We start from the raw sequence: 14,115 nt of genomic DNA on the forward strand, positions 1-14,115 counted from the left end.
ACTGAGTCATGGACGCAGGACCATGACACTTGAATGTTTAAACAGAAAGCGAGCCTTTATTTCGGCTGAACACAAGAAATAAAGTAACATGGGCTGTGGCGAAAATAAACTGAATACTAAACTGGGAACACTACAGCAGAACTATGAACACTATGAACACAGGAGCAAAAGAGGAACTATCACAAGTGAACATGACAAGAAACGTGAACATGCCCAGAGCAAAATCATGAAAATCCTAGACCAGACGAGAAAGGGTGGTATGACTATCCGACACTGACTGAATGAAACACAGAGACTAAGTAGATGATTAGGAGAAGTGGAAATGCATGTGGGAGAACAGCTGACACACATGACCCTAATGACAGGACAGGGGAAGTGAAACTAAATAAAATAAACAAAGAACACCAGAGTCTTTCACAATAAAACAGGAAACATGATGAGACAGACCAAATGACACGGGCTTGACAACATGAGACATGGAACACATGAAGGGCAACGGAGACTACAATCCAGGAATAGAGAAAATGACACATTCTGGTTTAGGGCCCAGTTGGCTTGGGGATAGAAGCTCCTTTTGAGTCTCTCTGTCCTTGCCCGGATGATGCTGAACCTTCTACCAGATTGCAGAAGTTGGAACAGTTTATTGCCAGGACGGGTCCTTCAGTATCTGAGCTGCTCTAGTCGAGCATCTCCTGGTGTAGGTGTCCTGAAGGGGGGGGAGAGCAATCCTGCAGCAGCGTTCTGCTGTATGGATCACTCTCTGAAGAGCTTTTTGGTCCTTCACACAGCTGTTCCCAAACCAGGATGTCATGTTCTGTGTGAGGATGCTCTCCACAGCGCCTGTATAGAAAATCCTGAGGATCTTTGGAGAGACCCTGAACTTCCTCAGTTGTCGGAGGTGGTACAGGCGCCGCCTAGTCTTTTTGGACTGTATCTGAATGTGGGCAGACCATGTCAGGTCTGAGGAGATGTGGACACCGAGATATTTGAAGGACTGCACCCTCTCCATTGGAGCTCCATTGATGATAATGGGCTTGTAGTCTCTGTGCTGACTCCTTCTGAAGTCCACCACTAGCTCCTTGGTCTATCCGACGTTCAGCTGGCAGTGGTTATCCTGGCACCACGATGCCAGATTCTTCACTTCATTAATGTAAACCGCCTCAACTTTGTTGGAGATGGCGCCCAACACCACTGTGTCATCAGCAAACTTCACAATGGTGTTGGAGCCATGGGTGGCCACACAGTCTGAAGTAAAGAAGGAGTAGAGCAGTGAGTACTGCTCTACAAGCTACAAGGCTCAGCCTCTGCATTTGGAATAATCAGACCATGCCATCATCTTCCTCACGCCTGCTTACAAAGAAAAGCTAAAGCAGCAAGCACCAATCAGGAGGGAGGTCGCACGCTGGACTGACAATGCTTGCAGGACACACTGGATGACACAGACTGGACATGCTTCAGCGCAGCTCTGATGACATCAACACAACATCAGCAAGCGGTTGTGGGATTTATCGGGAAGCTAGCAGATGACACAGCAGAAAGAACTATCAGCTAGTCCCTGATAATATGGACCTATACAAGGCAGTGTCTTACAATGTGCGCAGCGCGGTCAGAAAGGCAGAGCGGTGCTAAGGGGAAAAAGTAGAGTCACAGCTACAACAGTGCGACTCTAGGAGCGACTCTGCGGACAATAACGGACTACAAACAATCAACTTCAATGATGAATGGCGACACTTCAGTGCCTGTAGCCACTGGGACCTGGAGGTAGAGAGAAGAGAGCAAAGGGTGGATCTCTGGCCGCGCCTCGAGATGGTGTACCTCCAGATTTGCCAGCCGGTGACATTTGAAGCACTCCGCCGTTCCCCCTGGGAGGCCCTCCACGATCTGCTCCAGGGCAATGGTGTCCAGCAGCCGTGCCTCCATCACGTCAGCCGCAGCCATCTCTCTGCTGCGTCCCGGAGGAGCAAGAAAACAGTGAAGGGCCAGTCCTTCTCTCCCATGTAGCTACTCTGGAACCGGCCCTCTGGGGAGAGACCCCGATGGTCCAGGATTGCTCTGGGGACATCCACGAAGCTTCCACTTTTAATTAAATAATTTATATTGTCTTAAATAATTTATTTTGTCTAAGTTACGTTTGGTGCTTTTTCAGTCGTACATTATTTTGTGTTATTTATTTTATGCTGTTGTTGACTTTTGAGAACCTGAGTTGATATTGAAAAAATGATCAATTTTGTCCAGTTTGAGTTATTTCATTGTTGTATGTTCTCTAAAGGTATAAAACGAGGGACCACCGAAATAAATTTTAAAAAGTATAAGAATGAAGAAAATGTAATTGACCCAAGACAGCAGTCAAAGCGATGTTTATTTTCTTTTGCATATCAGTAAATCTAAACATATTTTTAGTTGAATATGAGAAAATATTTTTTGTGACGTTAAGTTCTAAGTCAGTGGTTCTTAACCTTGTTGGAGGTACTGAACCCCAACAGTTTTATATGCACATTCACTGAACCCCTCTTTAGTGAAAAATAAAATATGATTTTTTTCAAATTCAAGACATACATATGTTTTTTACTGGTGCACAAAATGAACTGTGCATGTCACGGCGGAGGCTCTGCTGAACCCCTGAGACCGATTCACCGAACCCCTAGGGTTCGATCGAACCCAGGTTAAGAACCACTGCTCTAGAGTCAAATGGAAGCCATTTGTGGACACCTGTGGATCTGTAACAGAATGCCAGAAAGAAAAAAAAATCTACATGTTAAATGCTTGAAGTTTAGCGTTTTCTTGGGTTTTTTATAAGCTCAGGCCACTAAAGGGAGTACAATAGAGATTCATTCATTCTTCTCCTGTTGTATGACCATGCAAGGGTCACCAGATGAACTACCATCGCTACAAAGTTAAATGATTAAAAACAAAACTTTAAAGCAAAACATCATTGGACATTGAAGTCATTTCATACTCTGTCTTTCTTTTATTACCCTTCTCCAGAATGTCACAACATATTGATGTGTACTTATCTATTTGCTAGAAAAATTCTTTCACTTTTCATATTCTTAATTGGGCCACCATAAAAAGGTACAACATGTTTCATAACATATTTTCTTTGTGGACTGGGGTTGGGTTTAAGGAGACGTTTATAAATTTGCTCTTAAAGTAACCTTTCACTTTTTCTTCTGCCTTTATTACCCCACCATAAAATAGCGACTGCAACCTCTGATAATGTGTCAGTGACAAAAGTTCATCAGTTTCTTGTAAATTGTAAAACTGTTGACCTTTTGTCTACTGACCCATTATCAAAGTTTTGAGCTGCCATTTTTTGGTGGGGTAATAAAGATTCTTTCCCCTTTCGTCGCCTGTCATGAACAACCAACAAACTGTGAGTCTATCAGCGGAGACAACAAGCAGCAGTGTATTTTCGTAAGAAGCTTGGATCTGGCGCATCGGCCTAACTAGGGGGCTCTTCAGCTGACAGGGAGTTTGTTCCATCCTTGCAGGAGTCAACTCTGCAGGTGGGGGAGAGTCATAGGAGAGGTGGAGAATAAACTTAACCTGGGTGTCTACTGTCTTGTGCAGTCTGGGAGACGATTGAATGTTGGGGTGGGTACAGTTTCCTCTGTGGTGGGGTCGGGTGGGCTGCCCCGGGTCCTGTGGGGCTGGGCATTCCTGATGCCGTAGGCCCCAATCTGGATGGGCCTGGGCTCCTTTGCCTTGGTGGGTGCCGAAGGACGTGGGTGCCTACCGGGGTCAGCGGGGGAGCTGGCCCCAGGGAGGGGCATCTTGCTCCTCCCTTCTTTTCCTCCCCATCCCCGGTTGCCTCCCTCTTCCCGCTCCAACATACCCACCCACACAAGTAGGGCCTTGGGGTGCGGGTGTGTCACCAGGGTGAAGGGGAGGCATCCCCCCCTCCCCTTCTGGCCACCTGTGCCTCAATTTTATTCCACAAATTAGACATCCACATTACTCACACTCTCATAACACATACATATAGGGCCTTGAGGGTGGGCACGGAAAGTCAGCAGGTCCTTAAACATGTCTTTGTGTGGCTGTTTTTGTGCACAGCCTTGAATCTAAGTTTGTGTCGTTGGCTGGATTTTCTCACGCTGGCTCACAGATGTAGGATATTGTTTCCGGGTTGTGATGAAATGAGTCATAGAGCTTCAGGGTTCAGGATCAGGTCTTAGTGCTGCTGGTTGAGCTTTGTCTCATGTTCTGATACTTAAATAAAGCAATTCAGGATTATTTCTTGTGTCGAGTCTTATGAGAGTTTTATGATGTCAGCAAATACTGGCAAAGCACACTGGTAGAATGTGTAAAATAACACAAAAAACATTGCGTATCACCAGATCACGATGCCAGCTGTTTAATAGCAAGCACTGCTTTTTGTTTTTTTTTAGTTTATTTTTTTCAGTAGCACATTGAAACATTTAGTCATTAAACTAAGACACTGATAGCCACATTTTCACTGACATTTCACTTTAATTAGTTACAAAGTCAGTGCTGTGTGTGAACTGCTGAGAAGAATTGGGGCTCGGCTCTAAACACTCATGAGGAGTCAGCGAAATGTTTCAGGAAAGGTTTAGCATTTTGTTCACAGCTTTGAGGGTCAATGATTAATATAAAGGCATATCAGGGTGTAGCAGGTTTAAAATTATTTGTAGATTGCTGTGTACAGTATGGGTGTTGTATCATATTATTTGTTCTCAGGTTTGTTCAGGGTGGGAGCAGAAAGCCTCCAAACATTAATGATTGATCAAATTAAAGTCATATCAGGGTGCGGCAGCTGTCTTTTGTGCTGTAAGTCGCAGCGTCAGGCTCTTTGATGGTGTGAAGTGTTTAATGTGACAGCAGCCTGTTACGGTAACTGGAGGACTCAAACCCAGAACTCTTTCGCCCAAAGGAAGAACAGGGGGTTTATTCACAAACACCAGGTGAAATGTGCGACAGTGGAGAAGCGCTATATACAAGGGTGCAGGGATCAGGTCTCCAGGAAAATCCACAGGGTAAAAGCAAGGGAAAAACTCTCACTCCTTTTCTGTCTCTCTTGGCGTCTCACCTGTCTCTTAGTCCTCTCTCTTACCAGAATTTCCCCAAGGACAAGACCAGGTCTCTGAATTCATCACAGCCTTTTTGCAAATTTGTGCTATCAGTATAAACCAATCAGATATTTGAAGTTTACACATCTACATGTTCACATAATTGCATCTTAAAACTTTAGTGACACAGAAACAGGATTATTTAAAATCTTTACAGTTTTATTTGATCACCTCCACCATTGATGCTTTTGAACTTCATTTGAAATGCATTCTAGGAAACTTGGGTTCCACACAAGTACCCACCTGATGCCAACTCCTTGATGGCAACAGTACAGTATATCCCAGTATTTGTAGTCCTACATTATGTGTACATTGAATTGAACATGTAGGTGTTATTCATGTTTTACAAATCCTCTGTGTGTGTGTGTATACTGAAGTACTCTAGAGCAGTGGTTCTTAACCTTGTTGGAGGTACTGAACCCCAACAGTTTTATATGCACATTCACTGAACCCCTCTTTAGTGAAAAATAAAATATGATTTTTTTCAAATTCAAGACATACATATGTTTTTTACTGGTGCACAAAATGAACTGTGCATGTCACGGCGGAGGCTCTGCTGAACCCCTGAGACCGATTCACCGAACCCCTAGGGTTCGATCGAACCCAGGTTAAGAACCACTGGTTTAGAAGTATATAGTTGGTGGCATATTGAAAGAATGTCTCATCCTAGGAGGTCTGTAACATTCCAGGGTGTTCTGGCGTTCACCCCCACATCCTAGGAGTATGGGAGAGGTGTCACCTGTGTTCCCCGTGTGTGCCCACTTTCCTCGTTTACCCTCTGTGTATTTCTGTCTGCGTCTCCCTCTGTTCGGCGTCGCGTTCTCCCTCATGTTGTGTGTTATTCTCCCCGTGGTTCCTTGTACATCTTATGTTTAGTTTTCCCAGTTTAGTTCAGTACTGTTTTTGTGTTCACCTTTTGCCTGCATTAAACCTGTGATCTTTAAGTTTATCCCCGTGTCTGTGAGTCTGCATCCTGGGTCCTTCTCCTGCCTGCCACACAACGAATCATGACACATGCATGGTTAGGAACTTTCTTGTCTTGATGTCAGTGGCTTCTATCTCCTCCTTTTGCCAGCTTATTATCCCAGCAGGGTACCTGATGACGGGCAGGGCGTAGGTTTTGATAGGCCGGATCCTGTTCTAACATTCAGCGGACTCCTCAGGATTTGCCTGACCCTCTGCAGGTACTTGGTGGTAGCAGCTTTCCCAGCAGCCTCTTTGTGGTTTCCATTTGCCTGTTGGATCTCCAAGTACTTGTAGCTGTCCTCTATGTCTGCAATGTTGCCTTCTAGTAGTTAGATTCCCTCAGTTCTGCCTACCTTTACTCTCTTTGTTGTCATCCGACTACATTTCTCCAGTCCGAACGATATTCCAATGTCGTTGCTGTATAGCCTGGTAGTGTGGATCAGTGAATCGATGTCTCGTTCACTCTTGGCATACAGCTTGATGTCATCCACGTACAGCAGATGGCTGACAGATGCTTCATTCCGTAGTCAGTATCCGTAGGGACAGAGCATCTCCTTGATAGATGATGATTGTGCTTTGGGCTTGAAGTTGGCCTCTAGTGTTATATTCCCATTGAGTTCTTGATGAAGGCTCTTAAAGTCCTGTTGATCTTGTACAGGTCTAGGCATTCCAGGATTCAGCTGTGGGGCATTAAGTCATAGACCCTCTTGTAATCAATCCAGGCAGTCTCGGCTGATTGTTACAAGTAGCTGGTGTTTTGCACCTCTGGTATTCTTGCCAATGAGTGGGGCACAGGAACATGTGTCTGTTCATCTTAGCCACTATGATGCCTGACAGGAGCTTCCATGTGGTACTGAGGCAGGTTATTGGTCAGTAGTTGGATGGGACCGATGGGACCAATCCCTTCAGGACTCTCTGCCCTACAGTTAGCCATTCATTCACATTTGCATAATGACTGAAACCAGCCCACTGAAGGAACAATGGGCTGGGAGGTCAGTTCCTTAATTGTAATTATGCATATTCTCATGACCATTGATCAACAACCACTGACCAAAACCCACTGATCAAAGACCACTGATCAAGGACCACTTATCAATGGCCATCAATACCATTCACAGAGAGTTGGGGAATGGCTGCAATCACAGCATTGTAAGATGGTGACAGATGTACCCTTATGCCCCCTCCTCGATTCAGAGATGGTCTTTCCTTTTTCACGTAAATGGCCTCCTTGACCCTACACCCAAACCAGCGTTCCTCCCTGTCCAGGATGTTACATCCTCATAATTGAAAGAGTGTCCACTAGCCTGTAGGTGTGAATAGACTGCAGAGTCCTGGCCTGACGAGGTAGCTCTTCTGTGTTGTGCTATCCTCTTAGCCAGAGGTTGTTCGATTTCCCCGATGTATAGATCCTGGCAATCCTCCTGGAACTTAACACCGTACACTATGTTACTCGGTTTGTGTCGGGGTGGACCAATTTTTGGCGCAGCATGTTTTGGGGTTTAAAAGCCACAGAGACACAGTGTTTAGAAAAAAATGTGCCTCAGCTGTTCTGATACTCCTGACACGTACGGGATCACTACAGGTTTTCACTTAGGCAGCAGTTGTCCTTCTCTCCTGGATCGGCTGGAGCTTAGGTTTACGGTACACATCAGCTTTTAAATGTCCTCCATTCCTGATGGAAATCTCACAGTCTAAGAAGACTAACCTGACACTTTTCATATCCTCCCTGGTGAATTTGATGTGTTGTTCCACCGAGTTAATGTGATCTGTGAATTGTGGAACGTCCTGAGAATTGATTTTCACCCAGGTGTCATCCACATACCTGAACTCTCACCAGCAAGGACTGGTATCACCACCCAACCTGTACAGTGTTTTTTCAATATGTTCTTTATATTGTAAATACTACTAGCAGATTGCTCCAGTCTTTGCTTGATCTGTACTTTCCTCTAATCGCTGTGTTTTCTATTATCACGCTGATGTTTTGAGTGACTGAATCAGGAACTCTGCCTCCTATTCTTCTCACACTGGCTTTAATGAAAGAAGGTTTCTGTTTGTCCATTGAAGTTCTTTGTTTTGATCTTTTAAAGGATCCTGTGATGATCCAGAGCCTGGCTTGTCTCAAGGAGTCTCTCAGTGACCTGAGCAACACCTACACTACAGCTCTGCTGGCCTATGTGTTCACTCTGGCAGGAGACGTGGAGACCCGAGCTCACCTTCTGCAGCACTTAGACACAGTTGCAGTGAGGGAAGGTGAGCCATCCTTTAGCAGGACATCATTCAGGCTTCATTAGCATCACTGTGACTGTTATTGTGTTTGTAGGAGGTTTCCTCTACTGGTCTCAGACAGCAGCAGAAACATCAGCCTCCCTGTCAGTGGAGATCAGTTCTTATGTGCTGTTGGCCAAACTCAGCGCCTCCCCGACTGCTGAGGATCTGGGATATGCCTCTGGTATTATCAGGTGGCTGACTGGGCAGCAGAACTATTACGGAGGCTTCTCCTCCACTCAGGTACGACACCACCCGAACAGCATGAAGCTCATCTTTGAGTACAGTCTTAGACAAAACCAGGGAAAGAAGAAATAATACTGAAGCTTTCAGTTTTCTATCAGATATGTACAACAGATTTGTTTTAGCCAGGGAGAGAAGTTTTTATTCTTTAGTTAGAATATGACATTTAAGTTTTGTCTAAAAATTCATTGTTTTTACAGAATAGCAATGTTACCTCAGACTTCTGTACACCTGATAGGTTTGTAGCTTGAACCTATCCGCTGGAACATTGAAGACAATATAATTACACAGCAAAGCAAGACACGATGTAGGCAAAGTTCTTCATGTTTCTTGTGCACGGGAGAAAACCGGACAGACGCCGTTCCTTCGCTTGACCCCAGTTGCTCTCGTCCGTTCCCCCGCAACATTGCTCTTTTATTGTGGTTACATGAATATGCATAGGTTCATTATCATACGACGTCTACATACACACAAAGAGTACCTTGTGTGTGTGTGTGTGTGTACGTGCGTATGTGTGTGCGTGTGTGTGCGTGAGTGCGTGTGATTTGTGTGAGGTCAAGATGTGACCCTGTGAAGACTCCCCAAAGCTGGTGCCAGGAGTCTAGCGGGTCCATCTGAACAAAAGGCTCTTATACTTAAAGAGATATATGTGTGTTTGCTGTACCATATACAGTGGGGCAAAAAAGTATTTAGTCAGCCACCGATTGTGCAAGTTCCACCACCTAAAATGAGTACAGAGGTCAGTAATTTGCACCAGAGGTACACTTCAACTGTGAGAGACAGAATGTGAAAAACAAATCCATGAATTCACATGGTAGGATTTGTAAAGAATTTATTCGTAAATCAGGGTGGAAAATAAGTATTTGGTCACCTCAAACATGGAAAATCTCTGGCTCTCACAGACCTGTAACGTCTTCTGTAAGACGCTTTTCTGTCCCCCACTCATTACCTGTATGAATGGCACCTGTTTGAACTCATCATCTGTATAAAAGACACCTGTCCACAGCCTCAAACAGTCAGACTCCAAACTCCGCCATGGCCAAGACCAAAGAGCTTTCGAAGGACACCAGGAAAAGTATTGTAGACCTGCACCAGACTGGGAAGAGTGAATCTACAATAGGCAAGCAGCTTGGTGTGAAGAAATCAACTGTGGGAGCAATCATGAGAAAATGGAAGACATACAAGACCACTGATAATCTCCCTCGATCTGGGGCTCCACGCAAGATCTCATCCCGTGGGGTCAAAATGATCATGAGAACGGTGAGCAAAGATCCCAGAACCACACGGGGGGACCTGGTGAATGACCTGCAGAGAGCTGGGACCAAAGTAACAAAGGTCACCATCAGTAACACACTACAACGGCAGGGAATCAAATCCCGCAGTGCCAGACGTGTTCCGCTGCTGAAGCCAGTGCATGTCCAGGCCCGTCTGAAGTTTGCCAGAGAGCACATGGATGATACAGCAGAGGATTGGGAGAATGTCATGTGGTCAGATGAAACCAAAGTAGAACTTTTTGGTATAAACTCAACTCGTCGTGTTCGGAGGACGAAGAATACTGAGTTGCATCCCAAGAACACCATACCTACTGTGAAGCATGGGGGTGGAAACATCATGCTATGGGGCTGTTTTCCTGCCAAGGGGACAGGACGACTGATCCGTGTTAAGGACAGAATGAATGGGGCCATGTATCGTGAGATTTTGAGCCAAAAGCTCCTTCCATCAGTGAGAACTTTGAAGATGAAACGAGGCTGGGTCTTCCAACATGACAATGATCCAAAACACACCGCCCGGGCAACAAAGGAGTGGCTCCGTAAGAAGCATTTGAAAGTCCTGGAGTGGCCTAGCCAGTCTCCAGACCTCAACCCCATAGAAAATCTGTGGCGGGAGTTGAAAGTCCGTGTTGCTCGGCGACAGCCCCAAAACATCACTGCTCTCGAGAAGATCTGCATGGAGGAATGGGCCAAAATACCAGCTACTGTGTGTGCAAACCTGGTAAAGACCTATAGTAAACGTTTGACCTCTGTTATTGCCAACAAAGGTTATGTTACAAAGTATTGAGTTGTATTTTTGTTATTGACCAAATACTTATTTTCCACCCTGATTTACGAATAAATTCTTTACAAATCCTACCATATGAATTCATGGATTTTTTTTTCACATTCTGTCTCTCACAGTTGAAGTGTACCTCTGGTGCAAATTACTGACCTCTGTCATCATTTTAAGTGGGGGAACTTGCACAATCAGTGGCTGACTAAATACTTTTTTGCCCCACTGTAGGTGATCATACGATTGTTGGGTTTTTCCTCTAGGTATTATTGTCGGGTCTTGATGCGACTGTCGCTGTGAGTTGGCGCTGTATAAATAAGTTGAATTAAAAATCGAATTATTACCGCAGAGGTTTTCGACCTTCGTAACACACAGTTATTACTGCTTCTAGGGGATGCCTTCTTTGAAGATCTGCTAGGCCCTGGAGCCACCGCCAGTTCTCTTCAAGGCCTTCCCCAAACCGCAGCTCAGTTCACATCCAAGCCATTCACCTTTCTGTACTTAAACGCTGCCAAACCTAAAATAAGGACGTGGGCGCAGCTAGTGAATATACTGCTGCATGGGCTGGGCTGTAGTTACATTGCAAGGTTTAAAAACTGAGGTTTAAAATGAACAGTGGTAATAAAAACCAAGAGTGGCCGACAGTGATCACTGACTGTTTTTATGGCGTTGTCGAGTTTAAATAGAACAAGACGCAAAGTAATAAAATTAATTAAAATTAATAAAACATGTTAAAAACACAACAGCATTAATAAACGCTGAGTCGTTTGGAACCGGAAGCAGAGTTTGTACGTCATTACTTAAAGACTGGATACAGGGTCGTGTTTGAGTCAGAGCAAGTGGTGGGAACAGTCAGGGACTAACAAACAGTCATTATAACTCATGAGAGTTATAGCAGACAAATCAACAATTCACCTCTTCCAACGAATGGCTAATGAATATTATGCGACAACAGTCCACATCAGTGTCTACTATTTACTGTCATAGCCAAGTGGCTAACAAAGGTAAACAGACATTTTCCCAATCCCTACTAGTGAATGTTATCTTGTTTCAGGATCCATGTCGTACAATGTACCTGCCATTAACCAATGACTCATCTGCTTACCGGGATCTGCTGCTTATTTCTCGTCTTCTTTTCTCTTTTTTTTTCTAAACTGAGGACCTGATGGTCCCCTAACCCTTCAGACACTTCAGGAAAAATAATTATAACATAATTGGCTTGGACTGACAACATTATGGATGAAATGTGCACTATTTAGAAGCAGCCCGCCCCCTCCCCTTTCTACAGGTAGTGTGTGAAACTTCAGCACAGCAGCAGCAGACGCACCGAGGGCCCTTGCGCTCACTTTTCCCGTATATGTGTGTGATAGAATTTAGAAAACACATCGGTGCAAATTCTAAGTATATATCATGACATGTTCACGTTAATGTTGTCAACAACGATTGACGCAATTAAAATTTTTAACACAATCAACCCATCTGGAGCGCAGAATGGACAAACTGCTCAAAATGCGTTGACAAAGACATTTCAGGGATTTTGAGTCATTCTGTGCTCCAACTAGATTAATTGCATTAATTGCACCAAGCAGCAGGCGCACCTCATAAATGGAGGGCAACCTTACTCCATGCAAATGGGCAATAGAAAACCAATCGGTGCCTATGCCATCCCCAAAATGCATTTGCACGATGTTGGGGCAGCATGGGTGCGAGCAACTTTTTTTTGCCGATCCCATGATGCCTGGGCAACCGCCCATGTCGCCTATATAAAAAACTGACACTGTTTACAGAATAAATGTTTTGCCTTTACTTTTATGGTATTTGTGTCAACTCCTGCAAATATATGGCACTTCATGCTTAACACTGAAATGAAATTTTATTGCAAAATTACAGCTAGATTGGACAGTGGACTTGTACTTATTAAGCACCACAACTGTCAGATACACATAAGCAGTGTTGGTCAAGTTACTAATGGTAATTAGCAGTCATGTCAGTGGGAGGATCCGGGGGTTTCTCTGTGAATGTCACATTCCTGTGGCAGCGTGTTCAGTGTTCGCTCAGATTGAAGTTTACTTTTTCGCTGTAGAAAGAAGTTTTCTTGAGTGTACAGTGGACTCTAATGTTTTTGTCAATTTTTATAGAATCAAACTCAAAGTAATGTGAGTACTTCCAATCTCTAAACGCTGCATGGTCCTACTCTCTCCCACACTCGATATATTATCCATTGTTGATCTGCACATGTCTGTTACCATGGACGTCAAACTTGTACGTCATTGTCATGAGACACTCTCAAAAAAAAACCACGGTTTAGTAATGCAGTAACGCAGCGTGGGAAAGTAACTGTAATCTAATTACTTTTTTGCAATCATGATCCCTTACATTACTCATTACTTGAAAAAAGTAATCAGATTACTTGTAACACGTTACTGCCTATCTCTGCACCTAAGTATGTCATTGTTTTAATCCAGAGTTACTCATAAAAGGTTATGCATTTGTGCCTAAGAAATGCTCCAGCTCCTCATATAAGTGAGGTAACACAGTAATACTTCAGTCTTTCATGGGTTCAGTGCTGTTAACTGTTTTTGAACAAACTTTATTTTCTGCATTTGTTAACAAGTATTAACAAACTGTATTAACATTTATGGATTAACACATCTGTATGTGTGTAAAGCATGCCCCCCCTGCCCCCCGCCCACAGCCGGAACAAACAAAAACCCTTTTCCCGTAAAGGCAAATCAAAGAAGGCAAATAGAATAACATGGGGTAATACTGCTGGGTCCAGAGGGTCAGAGATAATGACTCATTCTCAGCAATGTTACAGTTTAAAAACCAGACTAGAAATCCCTCCACACTCAGCAGTGTGACTGTCACTGCTGTTATTTCAGTGGGCTGAAGTTTGATCTGTGTTGTTTACCAAAGTGCAACAAAAGCTGTTTAACATGTTTCATTTTGAATTCTTACAGAAACATTGTGATTTTTGTCTTTTAAGCGTGTATAGCAGTCTGTGACATCACTGATGAATCCATCCGTTGTGTTTGAGCCTGTTATCACCCCACAAACGTTTGTTTAGTCTTTCCCGAGAAATAAGGTCAAAAACATGGCAGTCAGACATCCCACGCTGGCTACAGGGAGTTACACCTACTGTAGCTCCCAGTGATTTTAGAAAATGTCAGTAGTTACAGACTACAGGGGTGTATCCCAGCACTGGTGTTAAGACAAACATGGACACATACCAACCCGTTCTCACTCCCGACGCGTAAAATAATGACGATTTGTCACGTCCCTTAACTTCTCATGCTGACGCATAAGGTACCCTTCCACGTTTTTATGTGACGCTGTGGGTTGTCAATTCATTCCAATATGAACCCGCTCGCGGCGATCAGAGACGCTTCGAGCAGAGGCTCCAGCCATCCATTTACTCCAATAATAACCCCGTCACGGCGAAACATGAGGCTGTGAAGCACAATCTAACTGGAGAACCGGGGACCCTCTCCGCCAACGGGTTTTT

General features: G+C 44.2%; 1 protein-coding gene across 1 annotated transcript; it reads left to right on the top strand.

Annotated features, from left to right (window-relative positions):
- The first annotated feature begins 8,074 nt into the window (after positions 1 to 8,074).
- Positions 8,075 to 8,639, top strand: LOC145423572 (alpha-2-macroglobulin-like protein 1). Its single transcript, XM_080296239.1, has 2 exons — positions 8,075 to 8,306; positions 8,377 to 8,639. The coding sequence occupies exons 1-2, from the start codon at positions 8,090 to 8,092 to the stop codon at positions 8,637 to 8,639; spliced, it is 480 nt and encodes a 159-aa protein (XP_080152365.1). The 5' UTR covers positions 8,075 to 8,089.
- The last annotated feature ends 5,476 nt before the right edge of the window (positions 8,640 to 14,115 follow it).

The sequence above is a fragment of the Astatotilapia calliptera genome, chromosome 3, assembly GCF_964374335.1.
Source record: "Astatotilapia calliptera chromosome 3, fAstCal68.1, whole genome shotgun sequence".
In the NCBI taxonomy this organism is placed as follows: domain Eukaryota; kingdom Metazoa; phylum Chordata; class Actinopteri; order Cichliformes; family Cichlidae; genus Astatotilapia; species Astatotilapia calliptera.

Bases quoted from the DNA above. Each gene is read 5' to 3' on its own strand.
- LOC145423572 (XM_080296239.1), top strand. From the start codon at position 8,090: ATGAAAGAAGGTTTCTGTTTGTCCATTGAAGTTCTTTGTTTTGATCTT. The intron at 8,307-8,376 runs GTGAGCCATCCT...TTGTGTTTGTAG, and splicing joins CACAGTTGCAGTGAGGGAAG to GAGGTTTCCTCTACTGGTCT.